Source organism: Eumetopias jubatus, unplaced genomic scaffold (assembly GCF_037043125.1).
Source record: "Eumetopias jubatus isolate StellerSeaLion01/CBP00866 unplaced genomic scaffold, mEumJub1_p1.0 scaffold_2, whole genome shotgun sequence".
Lineage (NCBI taxonomy): Eukaryota > Metazoa > Chordata > Mammalia > Carnivora > Otariidae > Eumetopias > Eumetopias jubatus.
Genome location: NW_028274808.1, coordinates 162,858,634 through 162,884,890, shown reverse-complemented (window position 1 = coordinate 162,884,890; position 26,257 = coordinate 162,858,634). Strand labels below are relative to the sequence as shown.

The 26,257-nt window shown below is 41.0% G+C and overlaps 1 protein-coding gene across 1 annotated transcript; it reads left to right on the top strand.

Moving 5' to 3' along the window:
• Nucleotides 1-475: 475 nt before the first annotated feature.
• NIPAL1 (NIPA like domain containing 1) lies at nt 476-24,503 on the top strand. Its single transcript, XM_028100742.2, has 6 exons — nt 476-580; nt 10,535-10,801; nt 15,798-15,854; nt 18,043-18,133; nt 19,942-20,102; nt 20,631-24,503. The coding sequence occupies exons 1-6, from the start codon at nt 535-537 to the stop codon at nt 21,248-21,250; spliced, it is 1,242 nt and encodes a 413-aa protein (XP_027956543.1). The 5' UTR covers nt 476-534; the 3' UTR covers nt 21,251-24,503.
• Nucleotides 24,504-26,257: the final 1,754 nt, after the last annotated feature.

Genomic DNA, 26,257 nt, shown 5'->3' with positions numbered 1-26,257 from the left:
ATAGCACCAGAAGGGCAAAATCTGTTAGAATCAACTTTAGCATGGTAATCAGAGCAGAATCCCAATGGCCAGCAACTTCCTTACAAAGCCGCCAACATTTGCAGCAGGGCCCTCAGAAAGACATTTTTGGACCTCGGAAGAAGCCAGAAGGGGTGCTCAACACAGACTTTACTCCACTAAATTGCCGGAGAGTTGGCTCGGCGGACGCCACGCTCCGAGGAACACTAAGAAGTGTCCACTGCGCAGCTCCAGCCGCAGACCCGAGAGGCAGCTAGCGCTCCCGCAAGTTTCACGAGGTACCAGAACCTGCAACCGCGGTCCCAACCCCGAGCTCTAGTTCCCAGCCTCAGACCTCGGGGGCGTGGCTCGCGCGGAGGTCCATCCATCCCGTCGGCGGAGGCTGTCCAGGGGCGGAGTCAGCGCTCACACGTCCGGAACCCTACAGCTCCGCCCCATCGCGGGCCCTTGGGGAGCAGGAGAGGCCCGAGTGGAGGAGGAGCGAGGGACTGCTCCGAGAAGCCCCGAGTGGGGGCCATGGGGGGACAGGTGAGGTTACCGCCTGGAGAGCCCTGCCAAGAAGGTGAGTGTGAGACCTGGCATCTGGGTGGCGATGAGACCGGGTGGGCGGTCCCGGGTGCTTGTGGAGAAGAGAAATGAATACACCGACTCGTAACGCGTTCATTCGTGCGTGTACTCATTCAGTCTTTCGGCCAGTCAGTAGCTCCTGACTGGTGCGGACAATGTGCCAGGCTCTGGGAAAGCTTGAGTCGAACAAGACAGACGTACGTGGCCCCCACTCTGGTCCAGGAGGCAGACCCATGTAAATTACAGCGTGCTGAGGGTCGGGACGAGGAAAATCAGGGTGCTGGGGGAGGGAGGGGGAAGATTCCCAAGTCTTGTCTGAGAAAGACGCTTCCTCTGACTCAGACTCGCTTCCAGAGTCCGCGGTCAAAGTCACCGGGTGGGCGGAGGGCGTGCCCCGGGACGAGGCGGGAGTCTGCGTTGCGCCCTGCGTTAGCTCGGCGAGGGTCAGACACTGTGGAAGGTCAGGCGCCCTGGGCCTCGGGGGAGGGCGGCGGACCCGCCTGGGCCGTCCACATCTCTCCTCTGTCTTCGAGATGAAAACTTGTGCAACCCTGCTAGCCTCGCGTCTGACTCGCTGTGCAGTCACTTCTTGGCTACGTAAGGCGAGAGCCCAACGGAAGAGGACACGGGGAACTGGGCGCAGTCAGTGGTAGGTTTGTTACTGCCCGCTAGGCTGGGGTTTCGGCCCCCAAGCGAATCCTGAAAAATCGCTGGGCCAGGCCACTTGCCCTTTGCCAGGTGTTTGCAACACTGGCAGACTTTCTAAAGTCACCGTTCAGAAGGCATGCGTGAGCCAGGATGGAAGTAGGGACGCGAATACCTGGGAACGCGCCGGCTGACAGGAAGGGTGTGTCAACTGACGGGACAGTTTTCGCCTTGTCAAGGCGAAGGCTTGATCTCTAATTTACCTGGTAAGGACGTGCAGAGGGAGCAGTGAGGGGGCGTGGCAAGAACGCCTTTCCAAAATTGGGAACAGCTTCCCGGGTTTCTTCTCCTCTTGGCTCCTCCAGATTATTCCTTGACGCAGAGAGTTTAAACTAAAAAAGGGGGGGAGGGAGGCTGAGGGGGAGTTGGAGGGGGTGTCAGTGAACAAGTCAAAACTATGCCAGCAAGAGAGAGAAGGGACACAAAGAAAGAGAAAATGCCTGAACAACTCACAAACTACTCAAAAGCTGAAGTTTTGGAAGTGGTTTATACTAAAGCAGCTGGATCTGGAATTATTTCCTAGATAGATTGCATGACTTTTGTCTAAATAATTCCTAAACCAGTAAGTTAGACTGTTAATAGTATATCTACCCTTATTTACCCGAGGATCTGTAAGTAAGGAGGGTTTGTGAATTGCCCTCGCTTGTTTGAACTTAGATGTTTTCCTGCTTTACTCGTGCATTTAGTTCCAACAAGATGTATTCAAGCTCAGTGCTTAATACCTGTGATTAATTATAATTAATTGTGTGGGAGAGACTTGAGAGAAATCAGAATCCTTATCAACAGTGGGAAGAGATTAGGCTTTAGAGTCAGTCTTCTCAACTATAACTTAACCTCCTTGAGTCTTCATCTATAAATCAGAAATAATTTGTACAGTTTACAGTTGTCAGGTTACATATGAAGCACATGGCTCAGAGCCTGACATGGAGTAAAGGCTCAGTTTTTCATGCATTCATTCATTCATTCATTCAAATAACAAGAGTCCATGTGCCAGGCACTGACATGGGTGCTGCTATAGAGGGATTTGCAAGACAGTCTAGTCCTAGACTCTAGTAAGCCTCCCATGCAGCTTTACTGTGCAGAAGGCAGATAATATGCAACAAATGAATAAAAAGGACACCCAAGAGTGGTAACTGTCATGAATAATGTATTGAAAGAGCTGAGGATGTTTAGATTGTGTACTCAGGGAAGGTCCCTTAGAGATAGTTCTATTTGAGCTGAGATCCAGATGACAAGGAGTCCATCATGAGATCTAAGGATAGAGCGTTCCAGTTGGACTTCCATAAAGAAAAAGTTAACCCCATACTTTGGTTTTTACTCTTTTTTTGGGGGGGGGTTGGTTTTGTTGTTGTTGTTTTTACTCTTAAACCATAGATGCTTCAAAAGACTTCTAATCCAAAATTTTCTTTTTTTTAAAAGATTTTATTTATTATTTGCGAGAGAGAGAGAGAGAGAGAGAGAGAGAGCATGAGAGGGGGGAGGGGCACAGGGAGAGGGAGAAGCAGACTCCCCGCTGAGCAGGAAGGCCAATGCAGGACTCAATCCCAGACCCTGGGATCATGACCTGAGCCAAAGGCAGATGCTTAACTGACTGAGCCACTCAGGCACCCCTTAATTTTTTTTAAATCAGTAGTGTCTTCTCAATTTTACTTTGGTTAATTGAAATAATGGTCTTCTTACCCAGCCTTAATGGCGTTTATATGTAAAGATATTACTATGACTTGATTTCCATACTTGCTCACAATCATTCTCATTCTTATTCTGCGCCAAATTTTCTCTAAATTATTTCTCATTCCTATTCTGCTCCCTTTGTTCCTGTTTGATAATTCTCTAATAAAATTGTCAGCTTCATGAGAACAAAGACGTGTTCACCTGTCTTGCTGGTCACTGTCTCTCCCGTACTTAGGGCCTGGTACTCAGGAATTGCCCAATAAGAATTTGCAAAGTGTTGAATAAATGAATACCTAACATAGTGCCTTGCATGGTAGGTTTTTAACAACTTTTTTGTTGACTAGCTATATGGATGTACAATGTTGTCATAAAGTCATAATGAAGTTGTGAGAAGAAGTTTGTTTCATCAGCAGCATTAAATAACGATGATGTGCTGATATGATGGAAAGCCACTGAGATGTTCCTTTTTTTGAAGATTTTATTTATTCATTTATTTGAGAGAGAGAGCGAGGGCGAGACAGCATGAGCAGGGGGCAGCAGAGGGAGAAGCAGGCTCACCGCTGAGCAGGGTACCCCATGTGGGACTCCATCCCAGGATCATGAGCTGAAGGCAGACGCTTAACGGACTGAGTCACCCAGGCACCCTTGAGAAGTTCCTTTAGAGTGCGAGGGCAGAGAAGGCCTTTCTAAGAAAGTGACATTTTAAAGATTTATTTATTTATTTTAGAGAGAGGGAGGGAGTGTGCGTGAGAGTGGGGAGGGGCAGAAGGAGAGGGAGAGAGAGAAACTCAAGCAGACTCCATGCTCAGCACAGAACCCAATGGGGGGCTTGATCTTATGACCCTGAGATCATGACCTGGGCAGAAATCAACAGTTGGATGCTTAACCACCTGAGCCACCCAGGTGCCTCAGGAAGTGACATTTTAAAGTGAGACTCAATGAGGAGTTAGCTCTACCTGCAACTGTCAAGGCTAAGTAACAAGTAACAGAGCTTTGAGGTGAGAAGGAATTTAGCCTATGAAAGGAACAGGACCAAAAACAAAACAAAACAAAACAAAAACCCAAAAAACAAAACAATTGTAGGGAATGTGGTTAGAGAGATAACTGGAGGCAAGATTCTGTAGGCTCTTGTAGACTGTGGTAGGGATTTTAGATTTTTCCTAAGTGAAAAGGGAAGCCATTGTGGAATTTTAGGGGGAGAAATGACAGTATTGGACCTACTAATCTAAAGACTCATTTCATCTGATCTTGCCCCCTCTGCTCTATCTTGACCTCATCTGAGGCCATCTCCCTTCCACCACCCCAGTTAGCCTCAAGTACATTCCTGCCTCAGGGTTTTTACATTTACACATAGCAGAGAGGTTTGTGCACTTAATTTAAAAAAAAAATTCTTTTATGCTACTTTTCCTGCTTTCCGTGGCACTCAACATATTATGTAGTTATTAGTTCACTTGTTTATTTTGTTGCCCCTCATTAAAATAAACATGAGAGCAGGAATTCTACTTTATTTACTGTTGTATCCCCAGCTTCTAGAAAATGCCAGACAGACAGTAGATACTCAGTAGTTATTGAATCAGTGAGTGAAAAGATGGCTAGTGTTATTTCAGAGAATGAGTGAGAGAGAGGGAGATGCAGTTTGATGTCAGAGGTGAGCAAGCTTCAGAGCATGTAAAGCTTTTAAAGAGTTCAGAATTAGGAGTTTAGATTTTGTTATAATTGAAATGAAAAGTCATGGGGAGAGGAGAGGGAAATTAAGTAGGGGGGTGACATGATCTAAGTCACACTGGCTGATATTTGGAGAATACATTTCAGGGGACATAAAGAAATTCATTCATATTTTTTTTCTATGCTAAGAGGAATAGGCAGGTATATCCATCAGCTATTGCTGCATACTACTACATAGCCCAAAACTCAATGGCTGAAAACAACAATCATATATTCTTGCCTATGTGTCTGTAGGTCAGCTGACAGTTGACTGATCTAGCCTGGGTTCACCTGGGTGTCTCTGCCTCAGGCTACATGGGCACCTGGGTTTGGCTCCTTCATGTGGGATGAGCTTGGATCGGCTCCATGTGTTTTCATTCTGGGGCTCAGGCTGAAGGGGCAGCAGCTCCTTCTGGAAGCTCTATTCCTGACCAATACAGAGGTGCAAGAGAGTAAACTTAAGTATATCAGTGCATTTGAAGACTGTGCTCATATCCCCTCTACTGCTGTCCCATTGACCACCAGCTCACTTCCAGGCTGACATCGGGGGGAGAATATTCTGCCCACATCAGGAGGGGTAAGGGAGTAGCTATTTGCTGAATAATAAGCCAAACTAACACGTAAAATGGACGGTGAGATAATGATCTCCTGAAACTGGAAATACCTTGTAGTGATTTAAAATGCAGTTTTATGTAATCATTGACTTCTTAGGAACCAGCTTTCCTACTATATGTAATTAACCAAATAATTTAAAGTATTACTCTCTTGTACTTGAAAAAATTATTCAAAGCATTTCATCTTTGTATAAACATTAATAATAACTTTTAGCTGGCTTTATCTGTACTTTATGTTTTTACTTTTCTGAAATAAAAATACTGGCCTGGGAATTGGGTTGCTACTTGGCTGTAATTTTTTTTTTTTTTATTTGAGAGAGAGAGAGAGAGAGAGAGAGAGAAACAGCATGAGAGGGGAGAAGGTCAGAGGGAGAAGCAGGCTCCCCGCTGAGCCGGGAGCCCGATGTGGGACTCGATCCCAGGACTCCGGGATCATGACCTGAGCCGAAGGCAGTCGCTTAACCAACTGAGCCACCCAGGCGCCCTACTTGGCTGTAATTCTGACAATTACATGGCTTTGGCAAGTCGCTTAATATCTTGGCATCAGTTTCTTTTAAAACGTTTTTCGATCACAAGTGCCCATGAGTTTAAAGCGGGTCTATCAGCAACATTTATGAGCCACTGGGATTGTAAGTAAATTACTCCGGGAACAAAGACTGTCTATGATCAAATCACAAAATTACAGAAACCATCTTCAGAATCACTGAGTCAAACTCCCCTATTTAACAAAAAAAAAAAAAAAAACAGGGCGCCTGGGTGGCTCAGTCGGTTAAGCGTCTGCCTTCAGCTCAGGTCATGATCCCAGGGTCCTGGGATCGAGTCCCACATCGGGCTCCCTGCTCTGCGGGAAGCCTGCTTCTCCCTCTGCCTGCCATTCCTCCTGCTTGTGCTCTCTCTCTGTCAAATAAATAAATAAAATCTTTAAAAAAAAAAAAAACAACTCTATTTTAGAGATGAGGAAACTGAAATCAAGGGTAAATATTCAACTTGCCCATGATTAGAGATAGTAATAGAGCTCAAGGTGAGGAGAGGTACATAATCCTATAGGAAATTTAACTTTACTTTGAAATTTTTAGTTTGTGTGTGTGTAAGTGAACTTTCACACTTGTACATGGAAGATATGTATTTATTAAGTTCAACAATACGGAACTGCTATTTTTATGGGGTCAAAATTGTCAAATATCATTAATTACATACATTTCAACATAATTAAGAACTTTAGCAGTACTGTTTGTGAAAGTAAAAACATTGTACATGACTCAAATGTCCACCAGCTGTAAAACAGAAAAATTAAATTGTGAGGTAATCATACAGTGGAATTCCACAGAACAGTGGGCAAAAACAAATCCTACAGCCACATGCATCAACACTGATAAATCTCAAAAACAAGCAGGTCCCCAAAGAATACATACTGTATGATTTACATTTTATAAGATGCAGAAGCAACATGAAACAATGTATTATTTGAAGATACAGTCACATAAGGGAAATCATTTTTAAAAAAAGGGATCTTACACAGGAAGTCAGGATAGTCGTCTCTTCTGAGAAGTAATGTTTATTTCTTAAATTAGGTGGTTGACACATTGGTGTGTATTGAATTTTTCTTTATAACTGACACATATTTTCTAAATATTAATTACTCAATATTTAGAAAAATTAGTAAGAATAATACCAAGGAAGTAATGCACGCACCCTGCTGGCAGGAGTATAAATTGGGACCATCACTTTAGAGGGCTATTATAGTGTCTATTAAAACAAAACATAACGAATGTAATAGATTTTCTCTATGTTGAATAAAGTTTAAACTCCCTGGATAATTACTTTGCTTACTAGAATCTTAAGAAGCCAACTGAGATATCTCTGGTTCCTCTGAAACACTCCAGACACCCTGCCCACACGTTCTACTTTGCCCATCTGTCTCGTGCCCCACCACTCCGCACCCCACAGCCCACCCTTCACTTCGCCACTCCCTCCTTCAGTCACATCTGCTGTAGGCTCTCTCCTCAACAGGCACCCAACATAAAACAACTTAAGTTCTAAGGTCAGAAGCTAGACAAGATTTTTATTATTTTTCCTGCCATAAAACTTGCAGCATTAATAGCTACTGCTCACAATAAGAACTTACGAAATGCAACAAAGATTATTTGCTTTCCCTTATCACCCTCTGCCCCCACACCCCCTAAAATGTCGGAAACATTTTGCTATGTCAACAGCTTAGAAAGAATATTGTTTCACTGGAATGAGACCTGCCTACACTGTTTTCAGAGATGAAGTTTTGGAATGGTTATGTTAATTACATAGTAAGTAACACCAAAGCAGTCGTGGAGGAATTCACTGGAAAGTCAAGTCAGATGTTTTCTCAGGAATTAATGTAATGGAAATTCTTACTATAAAAATCACTTTCCATTCTTGGGTTTTAAATGAGATGAACAGTGACTGGAACAAGATTGCTAAGGGCTGGCTTGTCTGAAAATAAGCAACTCTTAAAACAACCTGCCTGAAAATTCCTCAATGTTACAGAAAATCCCTAAAGTCATATAATTCTCCTTGGAATATTTAGAAGCTTTGAATTAGAATTTATTCTGTATCTTTGAAACAAAGTTGATTCATTTTCAGCTTATAGAAATAAGTGAAATAATAATCATGAAAAGCTTGAATGCAATTATTTTACCTTTTTAGGGAGCTGAACTTTATCATGTTTCTTAACTTTGTAAGTGGTGAATTCAGATAACTGCATAATGTTATGCCAGGGAGGCATAGATCCAGTTACCAAAGTTTTGTCCCTAAGACATCATTTGGTCAAACTGTCTTTTGTTGTTCATATGCCTTCTTAAGATTTTTGAGATGTAAAACTAATATTTTTCATTGAATTCTAAAATTGTAGTTGATTCATTTTTCTTTGCCTTTTTTGTTTAGAATAATTCAGAATGGGAAAATTGTTTTAAAGAAAAAAATGAAACTAATATAACACTGTATATTAACTATACTTGAATTAAAATGAAATAATGGGGTGCCTGGGTGGCACAGTCATTTGAGCATCTGACAACTGGTTTCAGCTCAGGTCATGATCTCAGGGTCATGAGATTGAGCCCTGCATCGGGCTCCACACTTAGCACAGAATATGCTTGAGATTCTCTCTCTCCCTCTCCCTCTGCCCCACCTGTTCTCTCTCTCTCTGTAAAATAAATAAATCTTTTAAAAAAATAAAATAAAATAAAAGGAAGTGAACTATTGGGACTTCATCAAGATAAAAAGCCTTTGCACAGCAAAGGAAACAGTTGATAAAACCAAAAGACAACCTACTGAATGGGAGAAGATATTTGCAAATGTCTAATCAGATATAGGGCTAGTATCCAAGGTCTATAAATAACTTATCAAACCCAACACCCAGAAAACAAATAATCCAATCAAGAAGTGGGCAGAAGACATGAACAGACATTTCTCCAAAGAAGACATACAAATGGCCAACAGACACATGAAAAAATGTTCCACATCACTCGGCATCAGGGAAATCCAAATCAAAAGCTCAATGAGATACCACCTCACACCAGTCAGAATGGCTAAAATTAACAAGTCAGGAAACGACAGATGTTGGTGAGGATGTGGAGCAAGGGGAACCCTCCTATACTGCTGGTGGGAATGCAAGCTGGTACAGCCACTCTGGAAAACAGTATGGAGGTTCCTCAAAAAGTTGAAAATAGAGCTACCCTACATCCCAGCAATTACACTTCTAGGTATTTACCCAAAGGATACAAACATAGTGATCGGCAGGGGCCGCCTGCACCCAATGTTTATAGCAGCAATGTCCACAATAGCCAAACTATGGAAAGAGCCCAGATGTCCATCAACAGATGAATGGACAAAGAAGATATGGGGGGTGTGTGTGTGTGTGTGTGTGTGTGTGTGTGTGTGTACACACACACACACACACACAATGGAATACTACTCAGCCATCCAAAAAAATGAAATCTTACCATTTGCAACAACATGGGTAGAACTAGAGGGTATTATGCTAAGCAAAACAAGTCAGAGAAAGACAATTATATGATTTCACTCGTGTGGCATTTAAGAAACAAAACAGGATCATAGGGGAAGGGAGGGAAAAATAAAATAAGACAAAATCAGAGGACGACAAACCGTAAGACTCTTAATCATAGGGAGCAAACTAAGGGTTGTTGGAGGGGAGGTGGGTGGGGGGATGGGGTAACGGGGTGATGGGCATTAAAGAGGGCACTTGATGTAATGAGCCCTGGGTACTATATTCAACTTATGAATCACTGAACTCTACCTCTGAAACTAATAATACACTATATGTTAATTAATTGAATTTCAGTAAAATAAAATTTTAAAAAAATAAAAGGAAAACAAAAGTTGAGAAGAGGGTCAGAAAATCTTGTCACAATGTCACCTTGCTGGGCAGCTACCTTTTCAAGTGGAGAACAGATTTAAAAGTTCCTTATATTGTCTGCAGTGGGTTCATTTTGTGTTTTAGTGTTTAGATTTAAAATTCTAAGACACTTAAAATAATGGATCTGGTTCAGTAGATTTACGTGTTTGTTTGAGTCCTATTCTAAGAAAAGCATACTGATATTTCATTCCTTTTTTTTTTTTCACTAGATTTTACTTAGGAGAAGGTAGATGAGTAGACCTGAAAAATCATTCTTTTCAGGGAAGCTGGTACAGAAAACTAAACCCCCTTTAAACACATTTTCGGAAATGCACCATCACCCCACCAATGGGTTAGCTAAATTTCCTATAAGAGGCCCACCGATGGATTGCCGGGCCTGTCCCAACACTCAGGCATCAGGAACACTGTTTTCCAGGAGCCACACTGACCAGGTGGAGGAGGGAGGTGGGTCCGGGGGCGCCGTGAGGAATGGCAGAGCGCGCACCAGTGCGAACACCTACCCGCTACTCTTGCTACTCTCCAGGTTGCTGTTTTGCGGGAACCAAGAGCTGAGCAAGTATTGCCGGATTCTCCAATTTATAAGAGGAAGTCAGACTTTCAGGTGACATCTCTCATTTGTAAATGATGACAATGAAACCCTTTTTAAAACATTTTTGAGAACCTATGGGAGCCAAACTGAACGTCTCCACACGGCGTGTGGACCGCCGGCTGGGAACATTCCTCCATGCACTAAAATACGGGTCTCAGGACTGTCCACTAAGGTTTCTCTTCCTCGGAGAAAAGGAGTAAATATTAACGTATCTCCCTTTTATACTTGTTGACATTTCCTTCTGTCCTTTTTTCACAGGCTACCTGCTGTCTCTGCTCTGCCCCAACTCCTCCCAGGCCTGGTGTGAGATCACAAACGTGTCACAGCCCCTGGCTTTTCCTGTCCTCCACAGGGACCTGAATTCCAGCGTAAGCAACTGGAGCATTTCTGCGAAAGTCGAAAACAAATACAGTCTGTATGTGGGCCTGTTGCTGGCAGTCAGTTCCAGTATTTTTATCGGCTCCAGCTTCATATTGAAAAAGAAGGGCCTCTTGCAACTGGCCAAGAAGGGCGTTACTAGAGCTGGTAAGAAACGGATGCAACTAGCCAGTTCAGGTTTCTGCAGCAACTGCAGAAATAATCCTGTTATAAGACTTTTTTTTTTTTTAAGATTTTATTTATTTGACAGAGCGAGAGAGGGAACACAAGCAGGGGGAGTGGGAAAGGGAGAAGCAGGCTTCCCGCAGAGAAGAGAGCCCGATGCGGGGCTCCATGCGGGGCTCCATGCGGGGCTCGATCCCAGGATGCTGGGATCATGACCTGAGCTGAAGGCAGACGCTTGGCGACTGAGCCACCCCGGCGCCCCCTGTTGTAAGACCTTAACGCTACAGTAGTAATGTTTTACTGTCTCTATCTTAGCCCGTCTCTCTTAGCAAAACTCCCCTGCAGTTTCCAAGATTGAGCCAGCTGTGTCGCCTTTAGGGTGAAACTAAAGTTCTTGTTCCCAGAGTGTGGTTTGAGTCCTTCTTTCAGAGTTTTTGTGTGCAATTTCAGTATTCAAGGTCAGATGCTGCTTCCCTGCTTAAAACACGTCAGTGGCTTTCTTTGCACTCAGAATAAAACCCAAACACCTCTCCACAGTCTCTGACCTCCTGCATCAAATGGCCCTTGCAACCTCTCCAGCTGTATCTTCTGCTACCCTCCCTCCCTGTCACCTACTTTTCTCTGCTTCCTGGAATAGACCAAGTTCTTTGCCACCTCAAAGCCTTTTCCCTTCACCTAGAACACTCTTTTCCCTGCCCTTCCTTTGGCTGACCCATCCTTTAGGCTTCAGCTTAAGTATTATCACCTCCGATGGTCTTCCTCTCTGGGGAGGTGTCCCTCACTCCCCCACCCCATTACTTTCTATCGTGGCACTAAGCATTTCCTTCATTGTACCTAAAACAATCTGTCATTGTACGTTTATTGCTTATTTACTTATTTATTGATAGCAGATGCACAAGAGCAGGAACCTTCCCTAGGATAATGTTTGGGACCCAATAAATATTTGTTAAATCAGTAAATGGATAGCAGTAGAATTAGGTTGCTATTTATAGTGACGCTTCACATGCTGAGTAACTCAGCTTAACTACCCTTCATTAACCATGAATTTCTATTCATCTTTTTCTTTTTTTTTTGCCGTTTTATTGATGTATAGTGAATATACAAACACTTCACATAATGTATACAATTTGATGAGTTTGGACGTATGAATATACCTGTGATACCATCACCATAATCAAGATAATAAACATATATATTACCTCCCAAAGTTTCCTTACGTCTCTTTTCCTTTTTTCTTCTTTTTTTTTTTTTTGGTTATTAGAATACATAACATGTGGTCTACCCTCCTGTATTTTTTTTTGCTCTTTCAGACATTTCTTTTTATTTACAGTTTGTGTTCAATGCAAATCAATTCTATGATATGAGAAGTTACTATGAATCAAAGCATAAGTACACAAACACAATATACAATCCAAAATAGATGTATAGCATTCAGGCGTGAAACAAAATTGGATATGGTTGTTTCAGTGTAGGTTCTAAAGATGGGAAAAAATGACCTTGGTTATCAAGACTACTGTGGCCATATTAGATATTGGAACTAAGCATCAGTGCAAACAAAAGTCCTTACAATGTCCATTTTTAAAAAGCTTTCTGTGTATCGAGGCAGACAACATCCCAAGATTAGTTAAGAGATGATTTCTTAAAATGTGGTTTAAAAGTATGGACATGGGGGTGCCTGGGTGGCTTAGTCGTTAAGCATTTGCCTTCAGCTCAGGTCATGATCTCGGAGTCCTGGGATGGAGCCCCTCGTTGGGGCACCCTGCTCATCAGGGAGCCTGCTTCTCCCTCTCCCTCTGTGTCTCCCCCTGCTTGTGTGCTTTCTCTCTCTGTCAAATAAATAAATAGAATCTTTAAAAAAAAAAAAGTATGGGGGACATGTAAAATTCTACCTTGAAAATGAGAATAGATTTTATCTTACCTAGATATAAAGAATGGGATGTGAACAGATTCAGTTTTCATTTGGTTCATGAAATCTTTAAGGCCATAAAACAGGTAATACAAAAAGCTTCCATGATTCTATATATGTGTGTACATTAGAAGAAACTTCCGGGTGTTACTGTAAATCCTCAATGCATTGTGTCAGCAGTCCTAATTTAATGCATAGGTACTCCAGATAAAGTTTTACACTGTCAAGATATCACTGTTTCTTGGGAACTGAATTTTTTCCTCTGTGACTCTATTCATTCTTATCAAGAATGTCATAAAATAACTAAATATTATCCTAGGTTCAGATGAGAAATGACTACAAATTGCACAAACAAGTTTATAAAAATACTATTGGAGGACATTTGCACTATCAGGAATAAAATGTACTATAATGCTATAGTAATTAAAACAGTTTGGTACTGGCCCTAAAAAAGATAAATAAAATAATGAAAGATAATTGAAAACTTATAAAGGGACCCAAGTACATATAACAATTTAATATGCAATTTTTAAAAGTGGAATTTCAGGGCACCTGGATGGCTCAGTGTGTTAAGCATCTGCCTTCGGTTCAGGTCATAATCCCAGGGTCCTGGGATGAGCCCCACATCAGGCTCCCTTCTTGGTGGGGAGCCTACTTCTCCCTCTCCCTCTGCCTCTCCCCCTACTTGTGCTCTCTCTCTCTCTCTTTAAAAAAACAATAAAATAAAATAAAGTGGCATTTCAATCCACTGCAGAAAGGATGGATTATTCGATCAGAAGTGTTAAGACAATTGGCAAAAATTAGAGGAAAAAATGTAAGAGTTCTACTTCATACCATTCAGGAATTTAAAATGAAATGATTTTTCTCAAGAAACCTAAAAGAAGGTCTTTCTAAGCAAGCAGATAAAGGAAGAATCTATTCTGTATAAAGGAGAGACTATCTGGATTGGTAAAAAAAAAAAAAAATCCTACGTGGAAACACCTTAACTAAAACTAAAAAGCAAATGACATATGGGACCAGGGGTGGGGAGAGTGTTTCCAAAATAAATGACAGACAAAGGATATTAAGATCCACAGTATATAAAGAATGACCATAGCTGATAAGAAAAAGATTAGTACCTTAAGATAAAATAGGCAAATACATAAACAAGAAACTCACAAAATAAGAAATGCAAGTGTCCAATAAACATATATAAGCAAATGTTATTTCACTAGTACCAAAAGAGATACCATCATATAACAAGGAGCTCCTGGGTTGTTGTCTATCATTTTTCCTTCTTTCTTTCTGTCTGTCTGTCTGTCTGTCTTTCTTTCTTTCTCTTTCTTTTTTTTTTTTTTTTTGGTGGGGTGGGGAGGGCAGGGACAAAGGGGTAGAGAGAGCACAGGGCTGATCATGACCCTGAGATCATGACCCCTTCAGAAATCAAGAGTCAGACGCTTGATGCTTAACCAGCCAAGCTACCCAGGTGCCCCTGTTGCTTACCATCTTAACAAGGTTTTGTTTTTTCTTTAAAAGGCCGTATGTTGGTAAGGGATTTTGGAAAATAAATAGCCCTTCCGAACATTGCTGGAGGCAGTATAAACGGGTACAGAATTTCCTAAGAGCAATTTGCTAAAGCTTAAAAGTGTCAATGTCTTAAAACCTAATAATTCCACATCTGGAAATTTATCTTAAGAAGTGAACAAGGATGCCACCTATAGTTACATACCAGGATATTTATTTAAGGGTTTTATATAATGAGAACAAAAGTGAAACCCTGTGTGTGTGTGTGTGTGTGTGTGTGTGTATGTGTAGCTGCACACAGGTTAAGTAAATAATGATATGCCAGATTTTGACATAATATTATTCAATCATTAATTAAGGACATGAGAAAGTATTTATGATATATTAAGTTTTTAAAAGACAGATTATGAAAATATATTGCAATATTCCAATTTAATCATGTGCACAGTTTGTAAGAAGAAAATCCTAAATAAATAAACCACTTTGCAAGATAATCTTCACAGCTGATACACCCTGTTTAATTATAACAAAATCAGAGAGGTCAAACGCATAGGATTAAGTATATTAAAATTGGTGAGAAACTTCCATTTTCTATAGCAAACATAACAATGACTTTAGGTCACAGATTACAGTCAAGAAAAGATAACCCTTGGAATACCTCAGGAAAGCTTTTTACCCTTTTCAATAGACCAGAAACTCAATTTCCTGATGCCAAGGTAGAGAATAAGGAGAGTCCAGCTGGCTAATGCTCGTTATTCTCTGATTGATTATCCAAAATCTTAAAAGCTCTCCTGTCAACCATCTTCTTCCCTTTAAGGTCCTCATTAGGCACCGATATAATTTACAATTTATGGTTTTCTGTCTTTAATTTTAAATGTAGCTGAAACAAAGAATCTAGGGCTTATAATATTCTGTGTCCACACCTCTGGCAGGCATAAATACAGTAAACCTAATGATTACACAAAATTTTTTTGCAAACGAAAAAACTTACGCTCTATAGACATCAAGTGAAGATCTTCAGAAATGACCAAATAAATAAGTTGAAGACTAGCTATATGGATTTGGCCTTAATGTGGGGTCTCAATGGTGTGTCTCTCAATAGGACAGGGCCCCCAAATGTGGGGCGACAATAGGGTGGAAGCCACTGCTGTGGGTAGTGAAAGAATTCACCTGAGGCAGAACAAAGGAGACGGAAGTTGACTGAACCACCACAAGGGAGCAGCGGGCAGGAAAGCAGAGGAGAGACTGTCTGCGATGAGGTAGTGGGTGGGGGCTGTTTCTAAGGGGGAAGATAAGGAGGTATGGGGATGTATGGAATTCTCCCTTTTTTGGTTAACTGTGCGTCATTGTAAGTAGCCCAGTGGTCAGTTAGGGCTGGTGGCCATCTTGAGGTGGGTCGCCTGGTGGGCCTTTCCTACATTCCATTGCTCAAGCCTGTTTGCCTGAAAGCGGGCTCGACACTTAAGGCTTGCCTTTTCCAACCACCAACCACATTCCTCTCCTAGTAGTCAGTTCTTCAAACCTTCCTCTTCCAGTTAAGAACCTAATTTTTTTTTCTTATGTTCCCAGGACAAGGTGGTCATTCTTACCTCAAGGAATGGCTCTGGTGGGCAGGATTACTCTCAAGTAAGTCCTTATTGCTGAGAATAATGTTTGCTTGTAAAATGGTAAATTGCACGGAATTGTTCAACATCGATTACTTTATCTTTCTGGTAAGGATGGCATTCAAGTCTAGAAATTTTCGTGCGTGTATATTGTCTTATATATAAAATAAGTCCTATATTTTTTAGAATTAATTATTCCCCGTCTCTCCGTGTACCTCCATGTTCTCAATACTGTCTTGGAATGCAAGGGGAAAAAGTTAACACTTGAAATATTATCTTTTATCACAAACCTCTCCTTCGGTTATATTTTATTCCCCAGAACAAGTGAGGAAAATGCCTTCTTCCCACATTTCCCTGCTCCTAATTCGAATCTGTGACTGTTCTAGCTGCATGTTTTCTAGGGAATGGGTACCTTTTCCTGGTCAGGATGAAAACATGGGTAGATTAAAGTCCCCTCTGGCTGCATAGCAGTGAACACATGGAGAGAAGACGCATGTCTTGTCGGCACGCCCCCTCTCCCAGACTTGCCCTGAGGACTACCTGAGACTGTTGGATGGGAAAACACTTTATAGATGCTCATACGGTGTACAGAGAAGATCTCTCAAGGGCACTTCTGCCGCTCTGTATCTCCTCCCCTAACCCCTCTGAATATTCTTAAATCCCCAACCTAAAACTTCCGAAGGTGGGAGCTTCTCGTTTCTCACCACCATCTCCCTCCGCAGCAAGAAGCCTTCAGACTTCCGTCTATCTTCCCATACACTTCAGTGACACACTTCAGGACTTGTGTGGTCCTCTTACGCAAAAGAATTGGGTAACTTCGCTTTAATATAAGAATCTCAAAAGATGATAAATAAAAATTAAATTTAAACTTGTATAGCCCTTTCAGTTGTTAAGGTGTTTTCTGTTTTCTTACTTCATTGGAATAAAAGTTAACAGGGACTGAACTGAGAAGACCCCAGAGAGATATTTTGGATGATTTTTTTTCTCCTCTTCTCTCTCTCCTTGGGTCTCCCCACCCTCTACTCGCACAATAGGGTGAAGATAGAAGGAGAGTGTTATGTGGCTACATTTACAGTTTTATTTCCATCATGCACAAGGTTCATACCACTATTGAAGAGAGAAAAGCAGAACTCTACAGCATTAGAGATTTTATCTAGTGACAAACATACAGCACTTCAATCGTGAAATTAATATTTTCCTGGGAAGCTGTCTGTAGAGATAAAAATATAAATACTATCAAGTATTCAAGAAAGTTTCATATTTGAAGAAAACTGCCATGGCTCTTCTTAGAAGAGCAGTCCCCCAATTGTTCTGTTCTGGAAGCTTCTATCTGTGTTATGCTATTTCCCTAAACCTGAGTACTCCTGCATATGTGGCTGGGGGAGAAGGGAAGCCTGGGAGCATAGCAACCAGAGGGAAAAAGAAAAAGTATTCTGGTGTCTTTTATCTGTTCCAGAAGCTTTCTCTACAATGCCGTAGGTTGCCGTCATGAAATACTACACTCTGTGGGCAAATGTTGAGTTGTAACCCGTTAAGAGTAATTTGGCCCCCAGACAAGAGTCCTGTCCTTGGAGGGAGTTTCCCTCACTCTAAAAGTCATCTCACAGAAGTGGAGTTCCTCATTTAAGAGAAAGATTGCAGGAGCACATCCTTATGATTTTAAAACATCCCTTGGGATCTCCTTGAGCTTCTAAGGTACTGTTAAGGTACTTTGGGATCATCTACAATTCAGAGACGCCTGGCTCCCTGGGCCTGTGGTAGGCATTCCTGGCCATCCCCTGCCAGGTCAGTAGATCTCTGCAAAGCATTCTGATTTGCCACATGGTTTTTTGTTGTTGTTGTTAATGTGCATAACAGTAGGTATTCTTGAGCACAGAGAATAATTCTTTGCTTAGGCCAAAACCACCTCCAATTAAATTTTATTGAAAGTGACATACCTAAAATCTCTATTGGAAGTCACTTAAAATGTGTATTCATCTGTCACCACTTTTTGCATTAATTGAGTTCAAATCACCAGGTAATTACAGTTTATCTGTATCCCTTAATACCAATCCTCCCCCACCCTCCATAAGAAAATGTTAAATTGCTCCTTTTAGCTGGATCTGTCAGTATCTTTGGGATAGAAGTCCACCACTTTGCGTGTGTTACTGCTTTTTCTCTTCTGACAAGTAAGTCCATCTCTCATATGACCACTGCGGCTTGCTTTCCAGTGGGAGCCGGAGAAGCAGCCAATTTTGCAGCCTATGCTTTTGCACCTGCCACCTTGGTCACCCCACTGGGTGCTCTGAGTGTTCTCATAAGGTACGTGAGAAATGAACTTGGCTTTTTTTTTTTTAAGATTTTATTTATTTATTTATTTATCAGAGAGAGAGCACGAGAGACCGTGCACAAGGGGGGGGGGGCGGCGGGAGGGGCGGGGGCGGCAGGCAGAGGGAGAAGCAGGCTCCCCGCTGAGCAGGGAGCCTGACACGGGACTTGATCCCGGGACCCTGGGATCATGACCTGAGCTGAAGGCAGACGCTTAACCCACTGAGCCACCCAGGCATACCTGAGCTTGGCTTCTATAGAGATGTCAGTACCATGATGAATATAAACCACAAGAAATACATTGCTAAGCATATCTTAAAACAACATATCATACAACTCACTTGAGAAGACACAAGAAAGTGCAGTAAAGTAGGGAATAAATTGTGTTGTTATTTAGAAAACCTACGAGAGTAGGCCTGGTTTCCTGCTAACATAAAGTAATTGTGTGTTATGTTTATGTTTATTCAAAGATTTTTTTCTCTCTCTCTTCCTCTCACCTAAACACATTGCCACAGCCCTTTCAGTCCTTTCTGTTGTCAGAGTAGTTAATGACCATAGTGATCAGAGGACTTTTAAAAGCATAGTGTTTGGGTTAAATTTCAACTCTCACTTAAAGTTTTCCATTGTTTGCCAGGTAGTTATATTTGGAGACCTTTTGGTTTCTTTTAGTACTGGAAATAGGACTAATTTTCGTGTTCAAAGACCTTTTAGTTTCTTTTAGTACTGGAAACAGGAATAATTTTTGTGTTCATAAAACACAGGTCTCATTTTTCTGAGTTGTCATTATTATGATCCCAAATGAATGTGTTCAGTGGGCGCATGAACTCTTATAGCTAAGCAACTATATTATTTATTGTATTTTTCTATTCCTTTTATCTCCATTCGTTATCCACCTCTAGTAGAAAGCCCATGACTAGGCCAACCCCCGTCTTTTCACCTTCTTTGTAGGACTGTTGTGAGAAGTAAATGAGTCAGTACACACAGAGTTCTAGAACACTGTCTATGCATGGAACCATAACTCTTAGTAGTAGCAGTGTTTTGGCTGAGGCTGCAGTCCTCCCAAGTGGCCACATGAGGATGACTCTAAGAAGGTGCCAGGTAATGGACCACAGTCTCAGGTGCACCTTGGTACAGATCATACCCTTGTGGGAGTGCCAGGGCATCAGGGGAAGGAGGCTGGTATGCAGGAGCTATAGCAGACCTATTTGGTGAAGCAGCAGAATGGCAGAGTCTGGTGTCCATAGTGGTGCCAATAGAACTTCCTGAGGCCATGGCAACCAAACAGTGGGGACTTTTGAGTAAGTGAAAGTAGGAGGGTAGAAGCACCTGGTAAAGAAATACTTCAATATTTTGACAACCCATATGGTTGTACTTGTGTGTACTAGCTAAATATCAGCCCTGAACAGAGTGATTCTTCTTTAGACATGTGTCTTTCTTTGAAGCTTTCACAAGCACACACATTCTCAATGAATCATGCCAGTAAGATGTGAAAGATCTTCTATTTTGTTTGGCTTTGCGGGAGAAGACGGGGAAACTGAAAATTAATTGAGTGGGACCTACCTCTCTTGGGAAGATGACACGGGTACAGAATGTCTGTTAAAACTCTTGATATAAAAGCAAGCAGATTCGATTGGCCATTTCTGAGTCTTAAAACTAATCAGGTTTTTCAGCGTCCTGTAGCATATTCAGATCAGTTGATTGGCAACTGAGATAGAGGGGCAGGTACCACAGTGTGACTTCTGAGCTGCTGTGGAATCCAATGTTAACTGAATGAGAGTAATTTTTTTTTCTTCTCCCAACAGTGCAATATTGTCTTCCTACTTTTTAAATGAGCACTTGAACATTCATGGGAAAATAGGCTGCATATTAAGTATATTGGGGTCAACTATGATGGTTATCCATGCCCCACAAGAAGAGGAAGTCACTTCTTTGCATGAAATGGAAATGAAATTGAGAGACCCAGGTCTGTGATTCAACCAGAAGAAACACTCAGATTCTGTTCCACTCTCTCGCCTCATCAAATGAATTTGTAATAATACCGTAAAAGGCTCCCTTGAAGCCTCATTATGGGTCGTGTGATACAGTAAGGTTTGACTGGGTTACCAGTCTTCTGTAAAGGTGACACAACGTTCTGTTCCGTCCATGCTCGCTCCCTACACACTGAAAAGAGATGGGGCTAGGAGGGGCAAAAGGCATATACCCCAACCCCAGCTTTGGCCACTTTCCCCCTCTGAAAATAAAAAGTCAGTCAGATCATACCTGCCGTACCTCATAGTGTTATTCGTGAGATTCAAAGGATATGTTTGTGAAGGTCCATTGTAAAATGTCGAGAGCCATGCAGCAAAATGTCGTCTTGTTTTTGTTGTTTTAATTTAATATCACTTCCCTTTCTGAAACACCTACACTCCTAAACTCATGGCTAACAAGGTTTCACAAGAGATATGGTCCTATTAGCATTTTCTGAAGTTGAATTCTTTTGTCTTCCAAACAGGATTTATCTCCTTTGCTGTGATCATAACTGTGATCTCGTTGGTGCTGATTTTGATCGTGGCTCCCAAGAAGGGACAGACCAATATATTGGTCTACATTTCAATCTGTTCATTAATTGGAGCATTTTCAGTTTCTTCTGTCAAGGGCCTGGGAATTGCCATTAAGGAACTATTGGAATGGAAACCAGTTTACAAGCACCCACTGGTCTTCGTTTTGCTGGCTGTACTTGCGCTCTCAGTGACAACCCAGATTAACTATCTCAACAAGGCACTGGACACCTTTAATACATCTCTTGTGACTCCCATTTATTATGTGTTCTTCACGTCCATGGTAGTAACTTGCTCCGCCATCTTATTCCAAGAATGGTACGGCATGAAAGCTGGAGATATCATCGGGACCCTGAGTGGGTTCTTCACCATTATCAATGGCATCTTCCTTCTACATGCGTTTAAGCACACTGACATTACCTGGAGTGACCTGACATCCACTACTCGGAAAGAAGTCCTCTCTCTGAATGGTGGGGAAGACAAGTATGTCTTACTAGAGAACACAGAGTGTTCAACCCCAGGATTCAGTGATGACATTACCTTGTTTAGCAGGACTGATGATCAAAGTCTCTAGAAACCCTGAACTTAAACCACATAAGACACTTGGAGAGGATAAGAAAGGCCTGATTTTTTTGAAGAACTGTTAGGGGGAAAAAAAAAAGGCCTTCCTTTTGGGCCATCAAATTTGAAAATCAAGGTTTGGATCCTCCTCCAGAAGACTTCTACTGTTTGTCATTTCTACAAACTTGAAATATTCTCTAACCACAAAAGAAGTTAAAGAGTTATAGGAGTCTCCGAGTAGTATCTTACGGTCACAACGTATTTGTCTCTGCCAGGTGGCTCTTCATTTCTTTGGCTGCTATTCTTAGTAATTCATAGATATACTTAACTATGTGCTGATAAGCAGAGTATCAATCATCATTCTCTGAGAGTCATAGTTTCAAATTATTAAACCTGAGAAGCGAGATTACTGGTGCTTCCCCCCCACTCTCTATAACTTCCTTCTTTCTAAACTAGATAGCTAAAGAGTGGAGCGTTAAAGAAAAAAATAGGCCTGCCTTGGAAATTTGCTCCTTGGTGGGCTAGAATGCATAAGACACACAGCCCATGAAGGGCTTATGGATTGTAATTTATTGCCATATCAGAAAACTTTATTACCAATTCAAAAGGGGAGAATAGAGAAAGAGAAATACTTAAATGAAATACAGTGTTTTTTCTTTTCACACACACACACACACACACACACACACACACACACGCTTGCGAAATACAAATGATTACATTCAAGGCTTCTTTTAACTCAAACCCAAACAATGTAAGACAAACGTGAGTTTCTGGAGAAGTCCAAGTGATTTCAGCTTTAGAGTTCCTTATACTCACTTTGTTCCTTTCTGTGTTATCCCAAAGGTCATTTTTCCTGTGAACAGACTTTTGTAAAAGTAACTGGTACATTACTTTAGGATTATATGGTACACCTCAATTTTTCTCAAATGTCTAATCCCCAAAGGGTAAGTTTTCCACAGACTGTTTGGAAATAATTAGAAAAATCTTTGAAAACCCTGAATGAGTTACCGTAATTGTTCTCTTGAAATTTGGCACTTTCACCATTATTAAGGAAACTATAGTTAGTCACTAACCTTTTTAAAAATATACATATCCTGCCACAATAAGTGGTAGATTTTTCTTCTTCTGTTGAATTTCATCCTGACCATATTTTCCATACATTTTATTGAGAAGTGTTTTGGGGGAATAGGAAGGGGACTGAACTTCCCAAGAAAACAAAATATTGAGACCTCAGAGACTGCTACAGGAAAATACCTTTTGCATATTATGACCTCTATACAAGTTTCCTGTCTCCAAGCGCACAGCAGGAATAACATTTTTGGTGGGCTTTCGTGTTTATGGACAGATATCACTCACTGATTTCATGAGAAAGAAATTACCTACTTCCAGACTAAACTTATTTCTGTCAAAACAAAAGTCCTAACCAAAAAGTTATGACATTAAGACAAAACAAAACAAAACAAACCTTCCGGTTGATTCGATTTTTTTTTTTCTGTTCCAACATAAGATGTTATTAGTTTTGTTTGTTTGTTTGTAATTTAGCTCAAGTCTGTCCTGGGTAATAATAGTAAATTCTCTTATCGAGGATTCTATTCAACTGGCTTTGGCACCTCCCAGTTCTGCTGAGCTCTGACTGATGTTCCCAGGAATGTCCTGAGGTGACCATGGAGTTGGAAAGGGCTGTCAACATCTCTTCAGCACAAGTCAGTGTTGAGTGCACCTCAGTGCGTTTCTATTTTTGAAAATTGATAATCCATGGAAGATACATGGGTTGATACCTCAGGTCAAGTACGTGTTTACTCTGTTGATTGCTGTTTCACTTTAATTGTATATCAGAGATATAAGCTATGAACACAAGTTTGTAGGAGAAGTATTTTCTGAAAAGGTAGAGTTAAAAATAGTAGGAATTCTTTTAAAGGTTTTCTTTCCTATTGAAAAACTCTACTGGTTTCTCCAGGACACGTTCTTAGTGAGGAAATTAAGGGCATCCAGCCTGAGGCGGTGGTGGTTCTCCACTCTAGTGAGAGTCAGTGTCAGGTATTTCTTAAACGTCACCCGTTACAAAGCTTTGCCCTTGGTATATTGCGCCCAGGCTAAAGGTTCAAGGAACACAAGAACTCGTGGGCGTCCTGGATTGGAAAATGAACTGGTGTTGACATATATGCCCAGGAGAAAGGCTGAGAAAGATTTAACAAGTTGAAACATGTTGGAGAAACAATGAAATATTTTTAAAACCCTAAAAATCCCTGGTGGGTATATGCATTGAAAAACCAAAATGTTACTGTAAACCTAAAACTAACAATTTTTTCCCAAATAGGAAGATACTAAGAAGGAATAAAATGCTGGATCCCTGTATTCAGACTATGTTAGTCTTAACTGGTAGTTTCATATATGTATATATTTTAACATATATCTTTAGCTCACCTACGTATCTTAAGATTTATTATGTGAATGTCTGGACATGAGTCATTAGGGATTACAAAGCTGTCTTCACACAGCCAGATTGAAAGTTTTCCCAAGTACTGTAAATATGAGTTTCATCTTATTTTTTGACATAATTTTATTGTAGGTCAATGGTTAAGAACTTTATTTTTAGGTGCACCTGGGTGGGTCAGATGGTTAAGCATCTGCCTTCAGCTCAGGTCATGATCCCAGGGTCCTGGGATCGAACCCCACATCAGGCTCCTGGCTCAGCGGGGAGCCTGCTTCTCCCTCTCCCTCTGCCTCTCTCCCTGCTCATGCTCTCTCTTTCTCTCTCTCTCTCTCTCTGTATCTCTGTATCTCAAATCAATAAATAAAATCTTTTTAAAAAAAGAACTTTATTTTTAGTTCAGATTGCAGAGAGTATTCATAAAACTCTTTAGATTTAGCAGCATGAAATTAACACCTTTGTTTTAAGGATACTAAATGAAATCATGGAAAGCACCCCACATCGGGCCTGACATATGAGTCATTTAATAGAATTTAGTTCTCTTTGAATCGACATTTTGATTCTTACTGTCCTATTACTAGATAGTTAAGGACACTTAGTTGCCAATTTTCATACATTCTTCATCTTTTCTTAAGTTGTGTCACATTAGCTTGTTTTAAATAATCCAAGTGAAAATGAATTCCATCATTACAACTATCTCAACACCAAAATGAGTCCAACAAAAATATTTTTTCTTAAAGCCCATAAAACTGAACTAAATGCAATCTTCACATTCTAACAAAACTTTGTGGAAAAGTAATTTGTATGAATATATATGAAATGTTCCCAAATATTTGGAATAAACTCTATAGTCATGAAATTTTCTATTTTTCAAATGTTTATATCTACTGTTCATTTTAGAAAGTTTATGAATTTTAAATTAATGTTTCTGTATATTTTTCATTTGCAATAAAATATGGTTTAGTTACGCTTGTTGGAGTTCAATTTTTAGTTTATTGTAGTTAAGTATGTGTAATGGCAAAAATATCCCCATTTAGATTTGAGATTTTTTTTTAAGTTTTGAGGTTAAAAACAGAATGTGCACTTAGGTTAATTTTGCTCTATCGTTTTCCTTGAAATTGAAATCTGTTTTTTAGAAGAAGACTCTCCACAAAACCATTTCCTGTGTAAATGATTTGGCACCTAAACCAAAGGTAGGAGAAACTGTCTTATCTTTAAATAATTGCACTGAACGAGACAGGTGTTCAAAGCAGTCAGTATAACGAAATCTCTCAGTTCAGAAATTTAAAAGGAGAAAGCATTATAAAAATACTTGCTAGCATTGCATTATATTAAGTTCACATTTGCAAACTCAGCAAATTGAAGAAGCAGAGGAAAAGGGAGAAAGCATTATAAAAATACTTGGTAGCATTGCATTACATTAAAATTTACATTTACAAACCCTCAGCAAATTTCCCTCTAGCCCCTGTGGAACTAAATCTTCATTTCATGGGGGCACCTGGCTGGCTCAGTTTCTTGATCTCTATGTCGTGAGTTTGAGCCCCAAGTTGGGGTAGAGTTTACTTAAACAACAGCAAGGGCGCCTGGGTGGCTCAGTCGTTAAGCGTCTGCCTTTGGCTCAGGTCATGATCCCAGGGTCCTGGGATCGAGTCCCACATCGGGCTCCCTGCTCCTTGGGAGCCTGCTTCTCCCTCTGCCTCTCTCTCTCATGAATAAATAAATAAAATCTTAAAAAACAACAACAACAAGCTTTGCTTCATGTACTGACCACATCACTATGACTTTATCAATTTTCCCTATTTTGATTTGAGCTCATGTTTGAGACCAACCCTCTCAGTTGTCTCGATGGAAATAAATTGTCTAGGATATAAAAGGCCTCTCTTTCTTATGGTATCCCATGGCCCCTCTTCCCACCATTGTATAAATAAAGAAAGAATACACAATTCCTTAAATCACATAGTTACTTAGGACCAAAACACAAGCTTGCCAACATCCTGGACTACTCGATCCACGGAATGTAAGCATCTCTAAGGAAGGCTTGGTGGAGTTGGCTATGTGTAGAAACAGCACATTTCGGCAGAGTGTTCATCAAATGTTCATTAAACATTACAGCACCCTGGCTTCAGTGTATAGGAAGCCTCTAAGAGGTGAGCATAGGTTACCAAGAGTCTTAAATTTTATAACACCGAGCAACATATTTTTCCCAACTGAAAGTTCTGATTGGTTACAAAAAACAGCAAAAAGCCTTTTGAGAGTGCTGGCTGCCTGAATCACCCTTTTACCCCTTTGCCACAAATCATGAAAAACCCTTCTCCTGGAGGGAAAAATGAATCTCTATAAATGCCCTTGGTATAGGAGAAAATCTTTACGTTAGAAGGCATTTTAGTTTTTATATGTAGAACTTCCCCCATGGCGGAGGGGAGTAGAACCTCCGCAGGCCAAGCTCTACCCACCCTCAGAAGCCAAGTCGTCACACCAGTGTTCTGTCCTGGGACACTCATAAGACCGTGTGGACCTCCCTCCCCTCCAGCCATGTGTAGGCCCCAGCAATGGACAGGGCTGGCAGTAGAGATAAAGAAGCCATGT